Consider the following 27,020-nt stretch of genomic DNA (forward strand, 5'->3'; position numbering starts at 1 on the left):
ATAATGTGATTGGAAATTGGTAATTTGGCCAATTTAACACAAAGTTCAAAATATTCCAATTTCAAAATAGGGTCCAGAATAAACAATGTAGGTATTCCTGGAACTAAACTAACATTTCCTCTGTTCATTAGTTACGTTTTGAGGCTTTACAAATAAATTCCATTTTGATTTTTTATTCACATAATGAATTTTTATTCACACCAAAAAATAGAAGATTTACTGTTATGCAAAATTGTAATAATTGTATAAATATCATCACCACATTTGTAAATGTATATTAGACCCACCAGCTCGTGTGTATTAGACGTGTGAGGTTGTTTGTTTACTCTTGAACATCGGCAAAATTTTAACATTTCCGCTACTTTGAGCTCAGTTTTAAGCCATTTCCAGTGCTAAAACCAATCAAAATCATCTCTATTTCTGTAATATGCCTTCCATTCTATCAAATGAGACCAAGAAATTGCAAATACAACTATAAAAAACATACGAAAAAACACTGCAAAGTCACTGTTTTAATCGAAAATCATGGTCTCAGTTTTTTTTCTCTCATTATACACAGTGTGCTGCAGGATTTGTTTTATGTGGTGCACACATACCACATAGATGTATTCTCTCATATCTAGGCCCAAATGTACCACTCACAGTTTATCAGAGTGAGCTGAGCTCATGACGTAGATCTACTGTTTGGACCCTGAACGTAAAGCCGTAGATCTACGGGACGGACCCTGAAAGGGTTAAATTCAATCGTATTTCTCACCTTTACCAAAGGCTTGGCACTAGGAGCTTTCTTTGGAGCCATGGTAGTTTATTTAGTACTTGCAAGCACTAAAATGAGTGGAATATTATGAAATATTTCGTAGGAGCACGTGAGAGGACCTTTGCTTACTGGTAAACAATGCCAGACTGACTGGGTAGGGAGGCCGCCCCAGCTCGCACCGTGCGTACGCGTCCCTGACGACCTAGTATTCGCGAGTCAATCTACGATTAGTGAGCCCATGTTTATATGAAAATATTGCTTTGATTTCCGAAATCTACGACTCTCGAGACCTACGATTATCGAGGGACCACTGTACTTTGCTTCATGAAATTGTGATAACACAGTTGCAAATAATCCACATAATGGGTTGGGTTTAAACCTCTGGCAAGCGAGTCCTAAAGCTCCAGGCCAGTGTGTTAACCACTCGAATAAGATTCCTCGAACTACAGGGTGACCCAAAAGTCTGGACACTGGAAATGTTACTAATATTCTGTTTTTTTTTCCTCAGTTACTGAAGTTACTGCATCATGTTTATGTGAATCTTGCAAAGCACTTTGAACTTTGCACCACTAATGGTGGACAACATGTTGAAGATCTTCTTTCTTTCAACACATCGGCCGTATCCCCCCGAGGCAGGGTGGCCCAAAAGGAAAAACAAAAGTTTCTCCTTTTACATTTAGTAATATATACAGGAGAAGGGGTTACTAGCCCCTTGGTCCTGGCATTTTAGTCGCCTCTTGCAACACGCATGGCTTACGGAGGAAGAATTCTGTTCCACTTCCCCATGGAGGTAAGAGGAAATAAACAAGAACAAGAACTAGTAAGAAAATAGAAGAAAACCCAGAGGGGTGTGTATATACATATATGCTTGTACATGTATGTGTAGTGTGACCTAAGTGTAAGTAGAAGTAGCAAGATGTACCTGAAACCTTGCATGTTTATGAGACAGAAAAATGGACACCAGCAATCCTACCATCATGTAAAACAATTACAGGCTTTCGTTTTACACTCACTTGGCAGGACCCTAGTACCTCCCTGGGCGGTTGCTGTTTACTAACCTACTACCACAGGATGGTAGTACCTCCCTGGGTGGTTGCTGTTTACCAACTTACTACCTAGGATGTTGAAGATATTCATTAAAATTACTGTATAATTATTACAAAAATGCAGTTTTCCCTATGTGTCCAGACTTGGGTCACCCTGTAGGTATATTTCTATACCAGCCAGTGGTTAACACACTGGCCTGCAGTTTTAGGACTCGCTTGCCAGGGGTTCAAACTTGTTCAGTGGATTGTCTTTTATACCCTACTTTGTTATGAAGCTTTGAGCCTACATTACAGATGCGAAGGCATTTTTACCCTACTTTGTTATGAAGCTTTGAGCCTACATTACAGATGCGAAGGCATTTTTACCCTACTTTGTTATGAAGCTTTGAGCCTACATTACAGATGCGAAGGCATTTTTACCCTACTTTGTTATGAAGCTTTGAGCCTACATTACAGATGCGAAGGCATTTTTACCCTACTTTGTTATGAAGCTTTGAGCCTACATTACAGATGCAGAAGGCATTTTTACCCTACTTTGTTATGAAGCTTTGAGCCTACATTACAGATGCAGAAGGCATTATCTACACATTACCTCGACCAGATGAAATGTTAAAGAATCACTTCATTCTACCTAGATGTTGGCCAAGATGGCATTTATCCTTTTCTGCCTTGCAGTGCCTCATATATTAATGGAGTTTCTGGGAAAATGTTCCAGCATACAGATAGGTCTCAATTAGCACAAGTTTGAATAGTGTGAATTTTGATTTAGTGCAAAATTAATTATTAATGTTAGTTTTCCCCAAACTCTGCAAATTGTGTGCAAAAACTTCTTACAATTGGAATAGTGTATATTTGAATAATGAGACCACCTGACAGGATTCATTATTCGCACTAATCAAGACCTAGTCGTACTCTACAATATTGTTTTTTTTTTTCTTTTTAAAGACACTTTATGGAATTCACCCATGTCATTAAACAGCAGCTTTCTGTATTTTATTTTGTAGAAATATAAAATGTAATGAAAGGTGATACATTTCCAAAATCTTTTGTCTTAATGGAGTGAAAGTTGTTTCACCAAAAACGTGATTTTTACTTTACAGTGGTTCAACTTACATTATTTCACGATAATTACAACACAGCCGCACTCATCCAACTATTTATTGATAATATGAACTTGTATTCATTTATTTAATTTTCAGTACATACTGGTATTTAATTACAGTAATTATTTGTTTATTTACTTATTCAGAGACAGCAGTTATTTATTTACTTTCTTATAATATGATATTTGACTTGGGATATTTTGAACTTACAATGAGTTCATCGGAACATAACCCAGTCGTGAGTCAAGGAGCACCTGTACTTAAAAGAGGAACATTATGGTAACATTTTGTTCCCTCCTGAACCATTGTTGAGCAACAATTGGACTGGTCCAGGAGGGACCAAAGCTATCATGAGGTTACTCTCCTCGGTGGAGACTTCCGGTGAGTTCTTCCAACCACTACATTGTCATCTTATATTCTTCTTGGTTGAAAGTTGATTTTGAAGGGTGAGTGTTAGTCTACTCTACTGTATGAAAATATCAACAAATTGGTAAGCAAATAATTTCTTTTTATCCATTTTGCTCTTTACTATTACAGTGGACCCCCGCATAGCGATATTAATCCGTGCAAGAGAGCTCATTGTTATGCGAAATTATCGTTATGCAAATGAATTTTCCCCATAAGAAATAATGGAAATCAAATTAATCCATGCAAGACACCCAAAAGTATGAAAAAAAAAAATTTACCACATGAAATATACATTTTCCTACACACAAAGAGAAGGATACATGCACAATAGTAGAGTAGTACATGCACAGTATATATTGTGCATGTACTACTCTACTAAATGAAGAATAAATGACACTTACCTTTATTGAAGATGCAGCAATGACTGATGAGACACTGTGTCCTGGGAGTGCCTTTTCCTCCTGAGTACTGTAGGTCCTGTTTGGCATTTTCTTCCAGAACAGGCCTTATCACACTGTGTATGCCACTACGATTCTTAAATCTCTCAAACCAACCTTCGCTGGCTTTAAATTCACCAATATGAGCACTAGTTCCAGGCATTTTTCCCTGTTCACCTTGGTGTTAGTCGACTGGTGTGGGTTGCATCCTGGGAGACAAGATTAAGGACCCCAATGGAAATAAGTTAGAAAGTCTTCGATGACACTGACTTTTTTGGGTTATCCTGGGTGGCAAATCCTCTGGGGTTAATTGTTTCTTGGTATTCTCAATAAGTCACACCAACAACGGTGCTACAGCAGCAGCAGCAGCAGCTGACAGTGCTACAGCAGCAGCAGACGATGCTACAGTAGCAGCAGACGGTACTACAGCAGCAGCAGCAGCTGACGGTGGTACAGCAGCAGCAGCAGCTGACAGTGCTACAGCAGCAGCAGACGATGCTACAGCAGCAGCAGACGATGCTGCAGCAGCAGCAGACGGTACTACAGCAGCAGCAGACGGTACTACAGCAGCAGCGGCAGCAGCTGACGGTGGTACAACAGCAGCAGCAGCTGACAGTGCTACAGCAGCAGCAGACGATGCTACAGCAGCAGCAGACGGTACTACAGCAGCAGCAGCAGCTGACGGTGGTACAGCAGCAGCAGCAGCTGATGGTGCTACAGCAGCAGCAGCAGCTGACAGTGCAGCAGCAGCAGCAGCTGACGGTGGTACAGCAGCAGCAGCAGCTGTACCACCAATAGTAGCGATGGTTGATTGGGGTTTATTATACAACCTGGCCAGCTCGGAGACACGCACTCCACTTTCATACTTATCAATGATCTTTTTCTTCATCTCTATAGTAATTCTCACCCTTATTGCTGTAGGGTTGGCACTAGAAGCTTTCTTGGGGCCCATGGTCACTTATTTTGCAGATAAAATCACCAGAAACACTGTAATAATACGAAATGTTCCGATTGTATGCTTGGATGTTACCGCGGAGGCTGGCTGGTAAACAATGCCACCGGCGGAACATGTGAGGCTGGCTAAGGGCGCACATTAGACGCGTCTCGGACGAACAGCATTGAGCGGGTTTTTTAGCGGTATGCGAGGCAAAATCTTGGCGATAAATGTAGCGGTATGCAGATTTAACGTTATGCAAGGCCAACGGTATGCGGGGGTCCACTGTATATTTAAATGAAGTTTTGTAAGAGATATTACTGTATTAACACTTTGAGGGTCAGTCCCATAGTACTATGACTTTGAAGCCTGGGTCACTCTCGTTATACTGTGGCTTTCAAGCCTGGGTTACTCCTGTAGTACTGTGGCTTTCAAGCCTGGGTCAGTCCCGTAGTACTATGGGTTTCAAGCCTGGGTCAGTCCCGTTGTACTGTGGCTTTCAAGCCTGGGTCAATCCCGTTGTACTGTGGCTTTCAAGCGTGAGTCAGTCCCATAGTACTGTAGCTTGAAGCCTGGGTCAGTCCCATAGTACTGTGGCTTTCAAGCCTGGGTCAGTCCCATAGTACTGTAGCTAGAAGCCTGGGTCACTCCCATTGTACTGTCGCTTTCAAGTCTGGGTCAGTCCCGTAGTTTTGTGGCTTTCAAGCCTGAGTCAGTCCCATAGTACTATAGCTTGAAGCCTGGGTCAGTCCCATAGTACTGTGGCTTTCAAGCCTGGGTCAGTCCCATAGTACTGTAGCTAGAAGCCTGAGTCACTCCCATTGTACTGTCGCTTTCAAGCCTGATTCAGTCCTGTAGTACTGTGACTTTCAAATCTGAGTCAGTCCCATAGCACTGTGGCTTTCAAGCCTGATTCAGTCCTGTAGTACTGTGGCTTTAAAGCCTGGGTCACTCCCGTAGTACTGTGGCTTTCAAACCTGAGTCAGTCCCATAGTACTGCGGCTTTCAAGCCTGAGTCAGTCCCGTAGTACTGTGGCTTTCAAGCCTGAGTCAGTCCCGTAGTACTGTGGCTTTCAAGCCTGAGTCAGTCCCATAGTACTGCGGCTTTCAAGCCTGAGTCAGTCCCGTAGTACTGTGGCTTTCAAGCCTGAGTCACTCCCGTAGTACTGTGGCTTTCAAGCCTGGGTCAGTCCCATAGTACTGTAGCTAGAAGCCTGGGTCAGTCCCATAGTACTGTGGCTTTCAAGCCTTGGTCACTCCCTTAGTACTGTGGCTTTCAAGCCTGAGTCAGTCCTGTAGCACTGTGGCTTTCAAGCCTGAGTCAGTCCCATAGTACTGTGGCTTTCAAGCCTGAGTCAGTCCCGTACTACTGTGGCTTTCAAGCCTGGGTCAGTCCCATAGTACTGTGGCTTTCAAGCCTGAGTCAGTCCCATACTACTGTGACTTTCAAGCCTAGGTCAGTCCCGTAGTACTCTGGCTTTCAAGCCTGAGTCAGTCCCGTACTACTGTGGCTTTCAAGCCTAGGTCAGTCCCATAGTACTCTGGCTTTCAAGCTTGAGTCAGTCCTGTACTACTGTGGCTTTCAAGGATGGGTCAGTCCCATAGTACTATGACTGTGAAGCCTGAGTCAGTCCCGTAGTACTGTGGCTTTCAAGCCTGAGTCTGTCCTGTAGTACTGTGGCTTTCAAGCCTGGGTCAGTCCCGTAGTACTGTGGCTTTCAAGCCTGAATCAGTTCCATAGTACTGTGGCTTTCAAGCCTGGGTCAGTCCCGTAGTACTGTGGCTTTCAAGCCTGAGTCAGTCCCGTAGTACTGTGGCTTTCAAGCCTGAGTCAGTCCCGTACTACTGTGGCTTTCAAGCCTAGGTCAGTCCCGTAGTACTCTGGCTTTCAAGCTTGAGTCTGTCCTGTTCTACTGTGGCTTTCAAGGCTGGGTCAGTTCTGTAGTACTGTGGCTTTCAAGCCTGAATCAGTTCCCTAGTACTGTGGCTTTCAAGCCTGGGTCAGTCCCGTAGTACTGTGGCTTTCAAGCCTGAGTCAGTCCCGTAGTACTGTGGCTTTCAAGCCTGAGTCAGTCCCATACTACTGTGGCTTTCAAGCCTGTGCCAGTCCCATAGTACTGTGGCTTTCAAGCCTGAGTCAGTCCCGTACTACTGTGGCTTTCAAGCCTAGGTCAGTCCCGTAGTACTCTGGCTTTCAAGCTTGAGTCTGTCCTGTTCTACTGTGGCTTTCAAGGCTGGGTCAGTCCCATAGTACTATGACTGTGAAGCCTGAGTCAGTCCCATAGTACTGTAGCTTGAAGCCTGAGTCAGTCCCATAGTACTGTGGCTTTCAAGCCTGAGTCTGTCCTGTAGTACTGTGGCTTTCAAGCCTGGGTCACTCCCGTAGTAATGTGGCTTTCAAGCCTGAGTCAGTTCCATAGTACTGTGGCTTTCAAGCCTGGGTCACTTCCGTAGTACTGTGGCTGTCAAGCCTGAGTCAGTCCTGTAGTACTGTGGCTTTCAAGCCTGGGTCAGTCCCATAGTACTGTGGCTTTCAAGCCTAAGTCAGTCCCATACTACTGTAGCTTTGAAGCCTGGGTCAGTCCCATAGTACTATGGCTGTGAAGCCTGGGTCAGTCCCATAGTACTATGACTGCGAAGCCTGGGTCACTCCCGTTGTACTGTGGCTTTCAAGCCTGAGTCAATCCCATAGTACTGTGGCTTTCAAGCCTGAGTCAATCCCATAGTACTATGACTGTGAAGCCTGGGTCAGTCCCATAGTACTGTGGCTTTGAAGCCTGGGTCAGTCCCATAGTACTAAGGCTATGAAGCCTTGGTCAGTCCCATAGTACTATGGCTTTGAAGCCTGGGTCAGTCCCATAGTACTATGGCTGTGAACCCTGGGTCAGTCCCATAGTACACTAAGGCTTTGAGGGAGCGGTCAGGTGAAACATATCGACTTCTTTATTTTTGAACCGATTACGTTCATTTTTGGTGTACTATTAGAAGCTTATATAAAACATCCTGTGCTGAAGTTTCAATCATATCGGCCAAAAAGGAAATGAAATATGCAAAATTTACGAAAAATTGCATTTGGCAGGGGAGTCCTTCTCAGTGGTACTTGGAAAAGTGGTTTTGACACTTGCTGCTGATAGAACACCTCTAATTCCATCACTGTAAGTGTACCTATTCTAAAATAAACCGTATCTTCATGCTAAAAAAAAATAAGTTTCATAAATTTTTTGACATATTGGAAGATGTCGGTCTTGTTGCCCACATAAATCTAAAAATATTTGGGATAGTTCAGACAGGTACACGTAAACTTGTAAAGCAGTCATTTTCCTATGTTTGTTGTGAAAATCAAGTCAATTCAATCATAAAGATGGATTGCCCCTAAATAGGTAAATAAGTTACTTTCGAGATATAGGCCGAAGCGCGCGGCACCCCAGCTGCCCAGGAAATAATTTTTTTCCCCGAAAAATTCGCTTTATTTTACACTTTTTGCATGACCTACGAGTGTTTATTACAGTTAACCATTGTAAATCCGTTTTCTCTCATCACTTGTAAGAGATAATGAAACTTCAGGGGATACACCGATAGAAATTTTTCCCTCTTGGGCATCATATTATGCTATATATTATTTTTTATGGTGTGCTTTTTATGTTTGTATGTTATTATTATATTGCATTATGTCATAATAGATCAATTGTGATAGATAAATAAGCCTTATAATTGATATTAGCGTGGGTATGGAATATTTATGGAATATTTTGTTGGCTGGAGGTGTCGGCCATTTTGGGTACTATACCCAGGGTACCTGACTGGTTACTTGACCATATTAGCTCCGCCCGCTCGGGCATGATCTCAGACAGTGAATTTGTATTATGTTAGACATAAAGATATACGAAAACGATAAAAATAACAAGGGGGAAAAACGTAAACAAAGCCGCGTCAGCGCTTCTTACGCAATATGACGCGTCAGCGCTGTCACCATGCCTGTTATAAATGGCTGTAATTCCTTTTAGAAACATCGTACAAGGATAATAATTATACCAGAGTGTAGCCAGAAAGTTCAGCTATTTTTTGGTAACAATAACTCCATTTTCATATTTTTTCGAATTGTTTTTTGCTCCGCGCGCGTGAACCTGACCGCTCCCTTGAAGCCTGGATCAGTCCCATACTACTATGGCTGTGAACCCTGGGTCAGTCCCATAGTACAGTGGACCCCCGCATAACGATTACCTCCGAATGTGACCAGTTATGTAAGTGTATTTATGTAAGTGCGTTTGTACGTGTATGTTTGGGGGTCTGAAATGGACTAATCTACTTCACAATATTTCTTATGGGAACAAATTCGGTCAGTACTGGCACCTGAACATACTTCTGGAGTGAAAAAATATCATTAACCGGGGGTCCACTGTACTAAGGCTATGAAGCCTTGGTCATTCCCATAGTACTATGGCTTTGAAGCCTGGGTCAGTCCCATAGTACTATGGCTTTGAAACCTGGGTCATTTCCATAGTACTATGGTTTTGAAGCCTTGGTCAGTCCCATAGTACTCTGGCATTGAAGCCTTGGTCAGTCCCATAGTACTATGGCTTTAAAGCCTTGGTCAGTCCCATAGTACTCTGGCATTGAAGTCTTGGTCAGTCCCATAGTACTACGGCTTTGAAGCCTTGGTCAGTCCCATAGTACTATGGCTTTAAAGCCTTGGTCAGTTCCATAGTACTCTGGCAGTGAATCCTGGATCAGTCAGATAGTGCTATGGCTGTGAAGCCTGGGTCAGTCCCATTTTACTATGGCTTTGAAGCCTTGGTCAGTCCCATAGTACTATGGCTTTAAAGCCTTGGTCAGTTCCATAGTACTCTGGCAGTGAATCCTGGATCAGTCAGATAGTACTATGGCTGTGAAGCCTGGATCAGTCCCATTTTACTATGGCTTTGAAGCCTTGGTCAGTCCCATAGTACTGTGGCTTTAAAGCCTTGGTCAGTTCCATAGTACTCTGGCAGTGAATCCTGGATCAGTCAGATAGTGCTATGGCTGTGAAGCCTGGGTCAGTCCCATTTTACTATGGCTTTGAAGCCTTGGTCAGTCCCATAATACTATGGCTGTGAAGCCTGGGTCAGTCCCATAGTACAGTGGACCCCCGCATAGCGATATTAATCCGTGCAAGAGAGCTCATTGTTATGCGAAATTATCGTTATGCGAATGAATTTTCCCCATAAGAAATAATGGAAATCAAATTAATCCGTGCAAGACACCCCAAAGTATGAAAAAAAAATTTTTTACCACATGAAATATTAATTTTAATACATACAAACTGAAAAAGGCATGCACAATTACATGACACTTACTTTTATTGAAGATCTGGTGATGATTGATGGGATGGGAGGAGGAGAGAGTGTTAGTGTTTAGAAGGGGAATCCCCTTCCATCAAGACTTGAGGTGTCAAGTCCTTTCCTGGGGTTACTTCCCTTCTTCTTTTAATGCCACTAGGACCAGCTTCAGAGTCACTGGACTTCTGTCGCACAACATATCTGTCCATAGTGGCCTGTACCTCTCGTTCCTTTATGACTTCCCTAAAGTGTTTCACAACATTGTCAGTGTAATAGTCACCAGCACGGCTTGCAATAGCTGTGCGAGGATGATTTTCATCCATGAAGGTTTGCACTTAAAGCCACTTTGCACAGATTTCCATAATCTTTGTAGTAGGCAATTTCTTCAATTTCTCTCTCCCCTCCTTCGAACCAGTTTCCTCAGGTCTGGCCTCTTGCTGTTGAAGTTGATCTATCAGCTCATCAGTGGTTAGTTCTTCATTGTCCTCCTCCACCAACTCTTCCACATCATCCCCACTAACCTCCAACCCCAAGGACTTTCCCAATGCCATAATGGATTCCTCAACTGGCATAGGATTCTCAGGGTTAGCCTGAAACCCTTCAAAATCCCTTTGGTCTACACATTCTGGCCACAGTTTCTTCCAAGCAGAGTTCAAGGTCCTCTTAGTCACTCCCTCCCAAGCCTTACCTATAAGGTTTACACAATTGAGGATATTAAAGTGATCTCTCCAAAAGTCTCTTAGAGTCAGTTGAGTTTCTGAGGTCACTACAAAGCACCTTTAAACAGAGCTTTTGTGTACAGTTTTTTGAAGTTTGCAGTAACCTGCTGGTCCATGGGCTGCAGGAGAGGAGTGGTATTAGGAGGCAAAAACTTCACCTTAATGAATTTCATGTCCCCATAAAGTCGCTCTGCCACGTCTGTAGGATGACCAGGGGCATTGTCTAACACCAGGAGGCACTTAAGTTCTAATTTCTTTTCAGTTAGGTAATCTTTCACATTGGGGGCAAATGCATGGTGTAACCAGTCATAGAAAAAGTCCCTAGTGACCCATGCCTTACTGTTTGCCCTCCACAGCACACACAAATTTTCCTTGAGGACATTCTTTTGCCTGAACGGTCTGGGAGTTTCAGAGTGATACACTAATAAAGGTTTCACTTTGCAATCACCAGTAGCATTGGAACACATCAACAGAGTAAGCCTGTCTTTCATAGGCTTATGTCCTGGGAGTGCCTTTTCCTCCTGAGTAATGTAGGTCCTGCTTGGCATTTTCTTCCAAAACAGGCCTGTTTCATCACAATTAAACACTTGTTCAGGTTTCAGTCCTTCAGTTTCTATGTACTCTTTGAATTCCTGCACATATTTTTCAGCTGCTTTGTGGTCCGAACTGGCAGCCTCACCATGCCTTATCACACTATGTATGCCACTACGCCTCTTAAATCTCTCAAACCAACCTTTGCTGGCCTTAAATTCACTCACATCATCACTAGTTGCAGGCATTTTTTTAATTAAATCCTGATGCAACTTCCTAGCCTTTTCACTTATGATCACTTGAGAGATGCTATCTCCTGCTATCTGTTTCTCATTTATCCACACCAATAACAGTCTCTCAACATCTTCCATCACTTGCGATCTCTGTTTCGAAAACACAGTTAAACCCTTGGCAAGAACAGCTTCCTTGATTGCCTTTTTGTTGCCCACAATAGTAGCGATGGTTGATTGGGGTTTACTATACAACCTGGCCAGCTCGGAGAGACGTACTCCACTTTCATACTTATCAATGATCTCTTTCTTCATCTCTATAGTAATTCTCACCCTTATTGCTGTAGGGTTGGCACTAGAAGCTTTCTTGGGGCCCATGGTCACTTATTTTGCAGTTAAAATCACCAGAAACACTGTAATAATACGAAATGTTCCGATTGTATGCTTGGATGTTACCGTGGAGGCTGGCTGGTAAACAATGCCACCAGCGGAACATGTGAGGCTGGCTAAGGGCGCACATTAGACGCGTCTCGGACGAACAGCGTTGAGTGGGTTTTTTAGCAGTATGCGAGGCAAAATCTTGGTGATAAAATGTAGCGGTATGCGGATTTAACGTTATGTGATGCCAACGGTATGCGGGGGTCCACTGTACTATGACTGTGAAGCCTTGGCCAGTCCCATAGTACTATGGCCGTGAAGCCTTGGTCAGTCCCATTGTACAATGGATTTGAAGCCCTGGGTTGTCCCATAATACTATGGCTTTGAAGCCTTGGTCAGTCCCATGGTACTATGGCTTTGAAGCCTTGGTCAGTCCCATAGTACTATGGCTTTGAAGCCTTCGTCAGTCCCATGGTACTATGGCTTTGAATCTTGGGTGAATCCCATAGTACAGTGGTCCTCAATTATCATCCTTAATCCGTTCCTGGAAGTGGGACTATTATCGAAATAGACAATTTTCGAATCAGTTTTCCCCTAAGAAATAATGTAAATCTAATTAATTCGTTCCATACACCCAGAAGTATCAACAAAAATTTTTTTTTTACCTTAAAGATAGATTTACATGCACAAAAGAATGAACATTCAACATTTATTTATTTATTTATTTATTTATTTACAATTTGAGCACACATACAGAGGTACAAAAAAATACAGATAAGAGCAGCATGCCAAAGCCACTTATACTATGCATAGCATTACGGGCTGGCTTAAAATTAACTTAAGATTAACTAAGCAATGATGAAATCAGTGATAAAACATTAATGACAATTACCTTTATTGAAGGCTGTTGTTGATGAATGGAAGACAGGGAGGAGGAGAGAGGGAAGAGAGGTTATTGTTTGGAAGGGGAATCCCCCTCCATAAGGACTCTAGGTCACTTCAGGGGTCACTTCCCTAGCATAAATATAGATTTACATGCAGAAAAAAATGCCAAATAAATGCAAAGCACTAATAAAATGTATAAATGAACATTGGTAATAGGGGTAGTTGATGAGTGGAACGGTCTGCCTAGTAGGGTGATCCAAGCTAAAACATTGGGTAGTTTCAAATTTAGGTTGGATAAATACATGAGTGAGAAGGGCTGGATTTGAGTCGGACTTGCACCTGAACTTATTGCTTGGGTAGCATTTGTTCTGTTAGTGGGTTGGATTTGTGAAGGACCAGCCTAGTATGGGCCAGCAGGCCTGTTGCAGTATTCCTCCTTTCTTATGTTCTTATTGGAGACTTGTTTGTGTGAGGGAGGGATGGCAAGTTTATTGTTGGAGAATATGACACTAATATCAACTCTTCGGCTTATTTATCTATCACAATTCAACTAATATGACATAATAAACAATATTAATAACATAGAAACATGGAATATACTCTAAAATGAATAAAATAAGTCATTACGTATGTCACGAGAGGTGTTGTGTTGTTGTTGTTGGGTATATAAGGGCCACTGAGGGTAAGCCGTCCATAATGGTGGTGAAGCAGCAGCTGAGGTGATGATGTTTTCTGTAGCCCTATATAACTCCAACAACATTGGAGGAGTTGGTAGAATCGCTGATTCACTAAAGAAGGAACCCTCTACCACCATCACTACAACCTTCTACCACTATTACAACTGTTACCACCATCACTGCTACCTTCTACCACCATCACTACTACCTTCTACCACCATCACTACTACCTCCCCCCACCATCACTACTACCTTCTACCACCATCACTACTACCTTCTACCACCACCAACCACTATCACAACTGCTTCCACTCTACCACCATCACCTTTGTATTTTTCTACAAACTTTTTCATAAATTATGTGTTTCTCACATTCTTTACCAAAGGGCTGGCACTAGAAGCTTTCTTTGGAACCATGGTAGCTTATTTAGCACTTACAAGCACTAAAATCAATAGAATATTACGAAATATTTTGTAGGAGCATGTGAGGGGACCATCGCTCGCTGGTAAACAATGGCACACTGGCTGGTAAGGCAGGCCCAAGCGGCTCGGAGCGTGAGTATGCGTCCCGAACGAAGGACGATTAGCAAGTTAATGGACCATTTGCGAGCCAATGTTTAGATGAAATAACGGGACTATTTTCGAAATGGACGACTTTCAGGCCGGACGATTATTGAGGGACCACTGTACTATGACTTTGAAACTTTGGTCAGTCACATAGTACTATGGCTATGAAGGCTGGGTCAGTCCTGTAGTACTATGGCTGTGAAGCCTGGGTCAGTTCCATAGTACAGTGGACCCCCGCATAGCGATATTAATCCGTGCAAGAGAGCTCATTGTTATGCGAAATTATCGTTATGCGAATGAATTTTCCCCATAAGAAATAATGGAAATCAAATTAATCCGTGCAAGACACCCAAAAGTATGAAAAAATTTTTTTTACCACATGAAATATACATTTTCCTACACACAAAGAGAAGGATACATGCACAATAGTAGAGTAGTACATGCACAGTATATATTGTGCATGTACTACTCTACTAAATGAAGAATAAATGACACTTACCTTTATTGAAGATGCAGCAATGACTGATGAGACACTGTGTCCTGGGAGTGCCTTTTCCTCCTGAGTACTGTAGGTCCTGTTTGGCATTTTTTTCCAGAACAGGCCTTATCACACTGTGTATGCCACTACGATTCTTAAATCTCTCAAACCAACCTTTGCTGGCTTTAAATTCACCAATATGAGCACTAGTTCCAGGCATTTTTCCCTGTTCACCTTGGTGTTAGTCGACTGGTGTGGGTTGCATCCTGGGAGACAAGATTAAGGACCCCAATGGAAATAAGTTAGACAGTCTTCGATGACACTGACTTTTTTGGGTTATCCTGGGTGGCAAATCCTCTGGGGTTAATTGTTTCTTGGTATTCTCAATAAGCCACACCAACAACGGTGCTACAGCAGCAGCAGCAGCAGCTGACAGTGCTACAGCAGCAGCAGCAGCTGACAGTGCTACAGCAGCAGCAGACGATGCTACAGCAGCAGCAGATGATGCTACAGCAGCAGCAGACGATGCTACAGCAGCAGCAGATGGTGGTACAGCAGCAGCAGCAGATGGTACTACAGCAGCAGCAGCAGCTGACGGTGGTACAGCAGCAGCAGCAGCTGACAGTGCTACAGCAGCAGCAGACGATGCTACAGCAGCAGCAGACGATGCTACAGCAGCAGCAGACGGTACTACAGCAGCAGCAGCAGACGGTACTACAACAGCAGCAGCAGCAGCTGACGGTGGTACAACTGCAGCAGCAGCTGACAGTGCTACAGCAGCAGCAAACGATGCTACAGCAGCAGCAGACGGTACTACAGCAGCAGCAGCAGCTGACGGTGGTACAGCAGCAGCAGCAGCTGTACCACCAATAGTAGCGATGGTTGATTGGGGTTTATTATACAACCTGGCCAGCTCGGAGACACGCACTCCACTTTCATACTTATCAATGATCTTTTTCTTCATCTCTATAGTAATTCTCACCCTTATTGCTGTAGGGTTGGCACTAGAAGCTTTCTTGGGGCCCATGGTCACTTATTTTGCAGATAAAATCACCAAAAACACTGTAATAATACGAAATGTTCCGATTGTATGCTTGGATGTTACCGCGGAGGCTGGCTGGTAAACAATGCCACCAGCGGAACATGTGAGGCTGGCTAAGGGCGCACATTAGACGCGTCTCGGACGAACAGCGTTGAGCGGGTTTTTTAGCGGTATGCGAGGCAAAATCTTGGCGATAAAATGTAGCGGTATGCAGATTTAACGTTATGCAAGGCCAACGGTATGCGGGGTCCACTGTACTACGGCTGTGAAGCCTTCGCCAGTCCCATAGTACTATGGCTGTGAAGCCTGGGTCAGTCCCATAGTACTATGGCTGTGAATCCTGGGTCAGTCCCATAGTACTATGGCTGTGAAGCCTTGGTCAGACCAATAGTACTATGGCTGTGAAGCCTTGGTCAGACCAATAGTACTATGGCTGTGAAGCCTGGGTCAGACCAATAGTACTATGGTTGTGAAGCCTGGGTCAGTCCTGTAATACTATGGCTGTGAAGCCTGGGTCAGTCCCATAGTGCTATGGCTTTAAAGTCTTGGTCAGTCTCATAGTACTATGGCTGTGAAGCCTGGGTCAGACCTGTAGTACTATGTCTGTGAAGCATGGGTCAGTCCTGGTACTTTGGCTTTGAAGCCTGGGTCAATCATGTAGTACTATGGCTGTAGAGCCTGGGTCAGTCCCATAGTACTGTCTCTGTTAAGCCTGGGTCAGTCACTTAGTACTATGGCTGAAAAGCCAGGGTCAGTCCCGTAGTACTATGGCTGTGAAACCTGGGTCAGTCCTGTAGTACTGTGGCTGTCAAGCCTGGGTCAGTCCCATAGTACTATCTTCTTCTTCTGTTGGCTTTCAGGGCCACTGACAGCATACACCGTATCGAGCCCGGCCGTCCAGTGCTAGAGAGGGAACTTCGACCAAAGTGGAAGAATGTTTTGACTAATAACTATGTATCATATGTCCCTGATACCCCCTGAAGCCAGCAGGAATGATCCGGTTCAGGCCAATATCTCCTGACTGTCCGGAGGGCGCAACCCATCACCGTTGAAAAGGACAGGTAGAATGAAAGTGTGCACCCCAAGCGTGCATAAGGCCGCACGGAGAGTAGTCCATGCAGAGTGATAACATGGGCACCACAGCAGGAAATGTTCAACTGTCTCAGGCTGTGAGGGACACCATGGGCAGTACGCAGAGTCCGTCATCCGAAGGCGGTACAGATGTTTCACCAGTTGTGAGTGCCCAACTCGAAGGCGAGTCAGTGCAACGTCCACTGAGCGGTTGGGATGGCGAGCCCTAGGGCAGGGGCCATTAAAAGTTCGGACAGAGCCCAACGCCGAAGAAGAGAGGGAGTGTGCCATGCCCTCTCGCCACTGATAACGGATTCCCTTCCAAACAGCCCTTGTGAAATCACTGTGGCCCAGGGCAAGAGGGGTAATAGTAGGAAGTGTGTGTGTGAGGGAGGCTGCCCAATCTGCCACTTCAGTGCCCCGGATTCCAACATGGGCGGGTACCCACTGAAGGGAGATGCTCCAACCTGGGCTCCGCAAGAAGCGCAGGAGGGGAGATTGTGTCCGACGAACAAGAACGCGCAGTGACCGTGGACCGGCAGAGCACAAAAGTGCCAATGAAGATTGGGAATCAGACAAGAGAACCAATGGTTATAGGGGAATGTGATCTAGGACAAAAGCCAGAGCCTGGTGAATGGCGAAGAGCTCCCCTGCCAGAACAGAATGAGCAGGGTCCAGCCGCCATGTTTGACACAGGGAGAGATTAGCGAAGAAGGCCGCAGAGGATGTGGAAGGGGGGGAGGTCCGTGCTGAGCCATCCGTGTAGACGGAGAATGAAGAGCCATATGTAACAGAGCAAAACTCTTCAAATAGAAATGCAACTAACTGAGGGGGTTCCCTGTTCCTGTAGTGCCAATCCAGGTGAATGTATCGCGTCAGGTCCAGCCAGGGGGGGGGACCAGAGAGTGGAGAGGGGAGGGAGTCATAACAAGCACAGGAAGTGTAAGGCAGGTCAGGGAATGCTGGGCCCTGGCTACAATGGAAGGCTGAACCAAATGTGGGGGGACAGAGGCTGTTTCCAACATCTGTGGAGAGAGGCGGCAGGGGTAAGTACAAGGCAGAGAGGCCATATGATGGAGTCGTAAACAGTTCCTTGCTGTCCTCACTGATGAGAGAGGGACTATCCCCGACTCTGCCTCCAAGGCTGCGATGGGGGTGGAGGGGAATGCCCCCAGCATATTACGGATGGCTGAATTCTGGAGAATGTCTAAGCGATGAAGAGAGGAGGAAGAAGCCGAGCTATACACCTCACTTGCATAAGTGAGCTTGCTGTGAATCATAGCTGTATAGAACCTAAAGAGAAGGTCTCGATCCGCCCCCACTTGGTGCCAGAGATCCGGCGCATAAGTGCAATGTGACGTGCACACGAGAGGTGGAGGGCCACTATGTGTTTCTTCCATGTCAAGAATGGTGACTCCCAACCAACAATGAGAGGAGGGAGACCAAAGGGATTGGCGTCTGATTCAATGAGACTGATGGAAGAGTGGGGAGTCGGCGTCTAGTAAAGCATAAGAGCTTGGACTTAGTGTCACTAACCTCCAAACCCCAGGTGGCGGCCCATGATGTTATGGGTTGCAGGGCACCCTGAAGTGTTTCCTGCGCTGTCAGTAAAGCCGGGGCACTGCACATAAGGGCCACATCATCCACATATACCAGAGTATGCACTCCCTGGATGGAAGGGAGATCCGACAATAAGACAGAGAAAAGGAGTGGGCTAAGAACAGATCCCTGGGGCACTCCCTGGTATACAAGATGGGGTGAGGACAAAGTGCCACCCACTGCTACATGAAAGGTCCTCCCTTGCAAAAAGTTGCACATCCAGCAGAGGGGAGCTCCTGTCAGCCCCATGCGGGCCAGTTTGAAAACAATTGCTGTGTGTGATGCAAAGTCAAGTGCTCTGCATAGATCCAAAAATGCAGCCAAAAGGAACTCCCGGCATTCAAATGAAGTGTGCACGAGCTGTGTAAATTGAAGCAAAGGGTCGAGGGTGGATCGACCTTCTCGGAAACCACTCTGGTTATCAGGCAGGAGGCTATGTTCCTCAGTCCATCAAGAGAGACGAGTAGCCACCAGTCATTCCAGCACCTTACCCAAGCAGGGCAGTAAAGCAGTGGGCTGGTAAGAGCTTGGTTTGGTATCATCCTTGCCCTGCTTTAGAATTGGAATCAGAAGAGAGCACTTCCACATATCAGGGAAGACACCCATTGACCAGCTGGTATTGAAAACCTCCAGCATAGCTTCTGTACAGGAGGGGGGTAGATGTAGTATAAATGAATAGGGTAAGTTGTTCTCCCCTGGAGAAGAGCGGGAAGAAAGTTGGGAAAGTGCCCGCTGCAGTTCATGGGAGCTAAAGGGAGACGCCAGCACCTGGCAGTGAACCTCGGATACTGCAAGCGTCAAAGGGCCACATTTGATCACCTTAGAGGGTAGAGGAGGAGGAGGAGGAGAAAACATAGGACCGAAGAAATTTGCAAATGACTCAGCCTTGTCCTGGGGTAAGAGTGGAGCTGCTCCTTCCCCCAGTAGGGAAAAAGTACTTACAGAATGTGATCCCAACATGGAGTGGAAAAAACCCTATGCCTGACTGGCAGAGGTGCAAAAAGAGAGAGAACAGAATAAAGCCCAGGATGCACATTTCGCTTGGAGGAGGGTTCACCGACAAAGAGCATCTGCCCTTCGGTAAGCCAACTGCTGAGTCCGAGAGGGTTGGCGCTGCCACTGCCCACACTGTCCGACGCGCCTTCACTGCTTGGAGGCACTCATCATTCCACCATGGAACCCGGGGACATGAACGGGAGAAACTCCTGGAGAGACGGAATGAACGCAAGTCCGCCTCAAGCATGGCCCTTTGAAGAGACGCGACAGCCTCGTCCAGCATGGGGTCCTGAGGCAGACTGTAATCAGCAAGGACCCGGTTATAGTTTGTCCAACCAGCCTGGGTGCTTTTCCACCGTGATCGAACTGCCGTCACTGGCACTGCTAAGGCTTCATTTGTAGAAGTAAGGATTGGAAGATGATCACTCCCCATGAAGGGACCTACAGTAACAGCAGCTGTAGTAAAATACCCACACCCAAGAATGAGGTCCAGGGTAGAATCTCACCCTGTATAAGGATCCACTCTAGTCTCCAAACCTGGTGGTGTGAGCAACGAAAGGTGAGATGCAAGGAGGATTTGGAACAGGGCCCTACCTGTGGGATTCACTGATCCCAAAGAAATGGATGGCTCCCTGAACTGGTGCCTTACATTAAAGTCTCCTGTCACAAGCGTAGAACCACGGAGTTGTCCAAAGTAATAGGTAAATTCACTTTGTGTAACCGACCTGCCCGGATTATAGATCAGGAGTATGTTGCACTACTGAGTGCCCAAGGCAACTCTCACAGCCAGAGTTTCCAACACTCCACTCTCATAGGCTTGGAGAGAGAGGGTCGTACTCTTGAGCCGGTTGCATACAAGAAGAGCTGGGCCACCACCGCTCCCTGCAAGGCGATCCCTACGGTAAACAGTAAAACCAGGCATCTGAAGAGAATGTCGAGGGCATAACCATGTCTCAGAGAGACCCACCACCAGTGGCTGTACCTCAGCCAGATACCTCTGAAGGTCTGGAAGCTTCCCCAGTATAGAATGTGCATTCCAAAGAAGAAAAACAGAGGAGTGAGTAAGATTCACGTGTGTGAACTAAGCAGCCCAATAAGGCGAGGGAGAACCGAGAAACACGCAGTCACAAAAGAGGTGCCCTGGAGATAGGAATGTAGTACCTCCTCCACCAGACGGAGGATAGGATGAAGGAATAAAGCCCAGGCAGGCGAGAGTGAAAAAGCGGGAACTTCAGACACAAGGGTCCTTGAGTGGAGACAGGCCGAGGCTGGGGTTGAGGAGAATTGGGCGGGGGGAGTCGGCTGTGAGACGAGAGGCTCCGGGTTGGGTATGATGTCCACCTGGACTGGGTGGGGCACTGAGCATTGAGTTGATTTGGGAACTGCACCACCTCGACGAGAGGACGTGCGTTGTGTACGAGGGGGAGCATGTGCAATAACTTCCGCAATTGAAGCCGGGTCCGAGGACACCCTGAGTTGATGTTGCCCCGGGGGTGGGGAATCCTCTAAAGGGAGAGAGAGGTCCGCAAGAGCAACAAACCGATTTGTGACAGGGACATTATCCCTCACAGCTGCAGAGTACAGGTGCCCTGGCCGTGTTGGTGTTGGGGAGACTCCCTTAGTGGGGGGCACTGGAGGCGAAGGAGGCAGGGGCTGACGGACTGTGACTGGCTTTACGGACCGCAAGCAGGAGTTACATTCATCGAGCGAAAGAGACTGGGCCCTGGCTGAGTTTGCCAAATCAAGAGCCTGGCGATATGACGGGCAAGACCAGGAGGTAACCTTGAGGTTTCCTTTACAGAAGTAGCACGAAGCCAGGCAGGTACAGGTAATGCCATCTTTAATGACTGAGTGAAACCCGCTGCAGTTCGCACATCTTACTATACCACGGCAAGACAACTCTCCATGCCCGAAAAGGAAACATTTCCGACACCGGAGTAAAGGAAAAGTATAAGGAAGAACTGGAAACCTTAGATTGCCAAAAGTCACAAATTTCGGGAGAGCACCCGAGAAACATACACGAACCATACGAGATGAGGTAGGACGATTCGAGAGGCTCCAAACCTCCCGCAAACCTAAGTCATCACCCCCACTGTGAACCAATTCAGAGTGGAACTCCTCATCTGAGAGGGATGCAGAAATCGGTCCAGTTCTGCTGTAACAACTACCGGCAGCGAGGATTGAGGAGCAGACCTCCCAGCAGACAACATTCCACCTACCCAGGGCATGAATGGCAAGTTTCTAGCCAGGAAAGACTTAGGATGAAGCCAGAGCTTTAGGGCTGCACCCCTACCGAGTTGTTGGATGCCCCCATCTATGCAAGTCTTGCCAAAAGGAGATCCACTGATGGCATTGGTGACGTCCCGTGGATTGGTGAAGGGCGTACCGCGGGCCTTGGGATGCACAAGAGCCACCATCACGTCTGGAGTAATGTGAGGAGAAGGAGCATAGTCTGGACAAGTGGTGGGTTGGCGTTTTGGGCTAGACAGAGGCCTGGCACTGTCATCAACCTCAAGGGCCCGTTTGTTTATCCCAGTAGGGGGCACATTAGCCATATCTTGATCCGACGGTAGTGAAACAGTTGTCAACTGAGTAGAGACAGGAGGGGGGTCCTCCCTATGTGGGCGAATGACATCTCAGTCGAACCCCCCATAAATGGGCCACACAACACTGCCTGATGGAGAAAAAATGACAACAAAGCACACAAGAAAAGAAAGACTGTGAAGCAGAGCCTAAACAGGGCTTAGACCACCAACAAACAACTGAGGAACCTTCAGAAGACACGTCCACACTCCACAAATGCCGGCCGAGCTACTCCCATAGTACTATGGCTGCGAAGCTTGGGTCAGTCCCTTAGTACTATGGCTGTGAAGCCTGGGCCAGTCCAGTAGTACTATGGCTGTGAAGCCTGGGCCAGTCCAGTAGTACTATGGCTGTGAAGCCTGGGTCAGTCCAATAGTGCTATGGCTGTGAAGCCTGGGTCAGTCCCATAATACTATTGCTGTGAAGCCTTGGTCAGCCCCATAGTACTACGGCTGTGAAGCCTGGGTCAGTCCCATTTCACTATGGCTTTGAAGCCTTGGTCTGTCATATAGTACTATGCCTTTGAAGCCTTGGTCAGACCCATAGTACTATGGATTTGAAGCCTTGCTCAGTCCCATAGTACTATGGCTTTGAAGACTTCGTCAGTCCCATAGTACTACAGCTTTGAAGCCTTCATCAGTCCCATAGTACTATGACTGAAGCCTTCGTCAGTCCCGTAGTACTATGGCTTTGAAGCCTTGGTCAGTCCCATAGTACTATGGCTTTGAAGCCTTGGTCAGTCCAAGAGTACTACGACTTTGAAGCCTTGGTCGGTCCTGTATTACTATGGCTTTGAAGCCTGAGTCAGTCCCATAGTACTATGGCTGTGAAGCTTCGGTCAGTCCCATAGTGCTATGGCTGTGAATCCTGGGTCCGTCCCATAGTACTATAGCTGTGAATCCTGGGTCAATCCCATAGTACTATGGCTGTGAAGCCTGGGTCCGTCCCATAGTACTATGGCTGTGAATCCTTGGTCAATCCCATAGTACTATGGCTGTGAATCCTGGGTCCCTCCCATAGTACTATGGCTGTGAATCCTTGGTCAATCCCATAGTACTATGGCTGTGAATCCTTGGTCAATCCCATAGTACTATGGCTGTGAAGCCTGGGTCCGTCCCATAGTAATATGGCTGTGAAGCCTGGGTCAGTCCCATAGCACTATGGCTGTGAAGCTTGGGTCAGTCCCATAGTACTGTGCCTTTCAAGTTTAGGTCAATCCCATAATACTATGGCTTTGAAGTTTGGGTCAATGCCATGGTACTATGGCTGTAAAGCCTTGGTCAGTCCTGTAGTACTGTGGCTGTGAAGCCTGGGTCAGTCTCATAGTACTATGGCTGTGAAGGCTAGGTCAGTTCCATAGTACTATGGCTGTGATGTCTGGGTCAGTATTGTAGTACTATGGCTGTGAAGCCTGGTAAGTCCCATAGTGCTATGGCTGTGAAGGCTGGGTCAGTCCTGTAGTACTATGGCTGTGAAGGCTGGGTCAGTCCTGTAGTACTATGGCTGTGAAGGCTGGGTCAGTCCTGTAGTACTATGGCTGTGAAGGCTGGGTCAGACCTGTAGTACTATGGCTGTGAAGGCTGGGTCAGTCCTGTAGTACTATGGCTGTGAAGGCTGGGTCAGTCCTGTAGTACTATGGCTGTGAAGGCTGGGTCAGTCCTGTAGTACTATGGCTGTGAAGGCTGGGTCAGTCCTGTAGTACTATGGCTGTGAAGGCTGGGTCAGTCCTGTAGTACTATGGCTGTGAAGGCTGGGTCAGACCTGTAGTACTATGGCTGTGAAGGCTGGGTCAGACCTGTAGTACTATGGCTGTGAAGGCTGGGTCAGTCCTGTAGTACTATGGCTGTGAAGGCTGGGTCAGACCTGTAGTACTATGGCTGTGAAGGCTGGGTCAGTCCTGTAGTACTATGGCTGTGAAGCCTGGGTCAGTCCTGTAGTACTATGGCTGTGAAGCCTGGGTCAGTCCTACGGTACTATGGCTGTAAAGCTTGGGTCAGTCCCATATTACTATGGCTGTGAAGCCTGGGTCAGTCCCATATTACTATGGCTGTGAAGCCTGGGTCAGTCCCATATTACTATGGCTGTGAAGCCTGAGTCAGTCCCATATTACTATGGCTGTCAAGCCTGGGACAGTTCTATAGCACTATGGATGTGAAGCTTGGGTCAGTCCATAGTACTATGGCTGTGAAGCCTGGTCAGTCCCATAGAACTATGGCTGTGAAGGCTGGGTCGGTCCCCTATTACTATGGCTTTGAAACATGGGTCAGTTCCATAGTACTATGTCTTTGAAGCCTGGGTTATTTCTGTAATACTGTGGCTGTGCAGCCTTGGTCAGTCCCATATTACTATGGCTGTGAATCCTGGGTCAGTCCCATAGTTCTATTGCTTTCAAGTCTGGGTCAGTCCCTTAGTACTATGGCTTTGAAGCCTTACTCAGTCCCATAGTACTATGGGTTTGAAGCCTTGGGTCAGTCCCATATTACTATGGCTGTGAATCCTGGGTCAGTCCCATAGTATTATGGCTGTGAATCCTGGGTCAGTCCCATATTACTATGGCTGTGAATCCTGGGTCAGTCCCATATTACTATGGCTGTGAATCCTGGGTCAGTCCCATATTACTATGGCTGTGAATCCTGGGTCAGTCCCATATTGCCATGGCTGTGAATCCTGGGTCAGTCCCATATTACTATGGCTGTGAATCCTGGGTCAGTCCCATATTACTATGGCTGTGAATCCTGGGTCAGTCCCATATTACTATGGCTGTGAATCCTGGGTCAGTCCCATATTACTATGGCTGTGAATCCTGGGTCAGTCCCATATTACTATGGCTGTGAATCCTGGGTCAGTCCCATATTACTATGGCTGTGAATCCTGGGTCAGTCCCATATTACTATGGCTGTGAATCCTGGGTCAGTCCCATATTACTATGGCTTTAAAGCCTTGGTCAGTCCCATAGTACTATGGCTTTGAAGCCTGGGTGAGTACTATATTGCTATGGCTTTGAAGCCTGGGTCAGTTCCATTGTACTGTGGCTTTGAATCCTGGGTCAGTCCCATAGTACTGTGGCTTTGAAGCTATGGTCAGTCCCATAGTACTATGTCTCTGAAGCCTGTGTCATCCCTGTAGTACTGTTTCTTTGAAGCTTGTGTCAGCCCCATAGTACTATGGCTTTGAAAGCTTGGTCGCTCCCGTAGTACTTTGGCTTTGAAACCTTGGTCTGTCCCGTAGTACTATGGCTTTGAAGCCTTGGTCAATCCTATAGCACTATGGCTTTTAAGCCAGTGTCAGTCCAGTAGTTCTATGTTATGAGCTCAGCTCACTCAGATAAGCTGTGAGCGGTAAATTTGGGCCTAGATATGAGAGAATGGGTCTATGTGGTATGTGCTCACCATACAAAAAAATTCCTGCAGCATGTAGTGCATAATCAGAAAAAAAAGCTACGACTGTGTTTTTAGCTTAAGAAGCGACTTTGCGTTGTATTTTTTGATGGGTTTTTTTCGTTGTTCTCTTGGTTTCGGGAGTGAAAGTACCTCCAAATTGAACTCGAAGTTGCAGAAATGTTAAATTTTTGCTGATGTTCCAGGGTACACAAATTACATCACTTGCATAATACATTCCCAACTGGTTGGTCTAATATGTGTTCATAAATGTGCTGACATTTTTTATACAATTTTTACAATATTGCAGTAGTCTGCATAACAGAAAATCTTTTGTTTTTTTATACTCAGTGATAGAATAGAAGGAATATTAGTGAAATAGCTTTGAGTTTGGTTGACAGGAACAATGGAATTGGCCAAAAATAGGCTCAAAGTGGGCAAAGTCAAAAATGCGTAAAGATCACTGAGACCACTAACTTTGTGTAAGTTTTCCATAAAATTTCGTACCTGAAAAGAGATTTTCTATCATTTCATAAGAATTTTTTTTTTTAAATTCTCTAGCTCTGAGAGCAAGTTTCAGATCATTAACCCTCAGTGGGTAAATATACAATATGTGTTTGTTACAGGAAGTATTAAGAACATATTAATGTATAATATGTATGTGCATTACAGGATGTACTGAAGAACATGTTGGTGTATAATATGTATGTGTGTAAATAACAAAACGGCACAATTCTGTGACTTGAACAATACACAACCTGCACATACGAGAGAGGAGCTTACGATGACATGTTGGTCCAACTTGGACCATTTACAAAGTCACATTAACAAAAAGGAGAGGAGGCAGTATATACAGGCCAGCAGACAAGGACAAGACAAGAGAGGTAGTAGAAAAGGAAGAAGAGAGGTAGAGGTAGTAGTAGTAGTGAAGCCAGTTGAAGACTAAGAAAGAGGAACACTGCAAGGGAGCTAGGGGCCCACAAGGCAGCTAGGGGCCCACAAGGGAGCTAGGGGCCCACAAAGTGTAGGAACAAAAACACAAAGGGGGAAAAAATAATAATGGACCAAACACCCAAGGTAGAAGAAAGAAAATCCAAAGGAGAAAGAGGAAAGGGGAAGAGGGAGAAGGAGATAAAAGAATCAGGTTAAATCATAGGTGTTCTGAAGTTTGGAGCATTTTACCAATGTAATGGGAAAGGAAGGCATGTACAGAGACAAAGCCAGGACTAAGATTCATGCAAAGAAAGTTGTGTATAAGGGAGCATTCAACCAGACAGCGACTGTGAAAGTTAGAAGTAGAGTAGACAGTTTTAGCAGAAGACCAGTCAGTAGGATGACTGTGATCTCTTATGTGGCAGAAAAGAGCATTGTCGTCGTAAGCTCCCCCCTTCTATGTGCGGGTTATTTGTATAATGTATATGTGTTACAGGATGTACTGAAGAACAAGTTGGTGTATAATATGTATATGTGTTACAGGATGCACTGAAGAACATGTTGGTGTATATGTATGTTTTTTACAGGGAGTGGTGAAGAACATGATTCGTGTATGTATAGAATGTGGAATGGCTGCTAAGGAATCTGTAGAGTTGTTTCAGAAGCATCAGAGACTTGTGGGTCAAGCCAAGACTGAATATGCCGCTCTTCAAACCATTGAAAATCAGATAATGTCTTCAGAGCAAGAAATTGCCACTTTTGAGGTATGGTAATCTGCTTGTGCCTAATTTGTAGTTGTTATTGCTGGGGATCCATCTTGAAGTGTGCATCACTCAATTCATATTGATATTTCTCTCTCTCTAGACTGCAATAAGGTTCATGACACTGGAGGACAGGAGGAATGGGGAACACACGATAACATCATATAAAATACTGAGACGAATTGACAAGGGT

General features: G+C 45.6%; 1 protein-coding gene across 1 annotated transcript in view; it reads left to right on the forward strand.

Annotated features, from left to right (window-relative positions):
• SMC5 (structural maintenance of chromosomes 5) overlaps positions 1-27,020 on the forward strand; it is a 454,493-nt gene that overhangs the window by 209,468 nt on the left and 218,005 nt on the right. The window contains exon 12 of the mRNA XM_070098521.1: positions 26,654-26,830. Coding sequence (XP_069954622.1) covers positions 26,654-26,830 — 177 coding nt within the window. The remainder of the gene's footprint in view (positions 1-26,653; positions 26,831-27,020) is intronic.

Source organism: Cherax quadricarinatus, chromosome 62 (genome assembly GCF_038502225.1).
Source record: "Cherax quadricarinatus isolate ZL_2023a chromosome 62, ASM3850222v1, whole genome shotgun sequence".
Lineage (NCBI taxonomy): Eukaryota > Metazoa > Arthropoda > Malacostraca > Decapoda > Parastacidae > Cherax > Cherax quadricarinatus.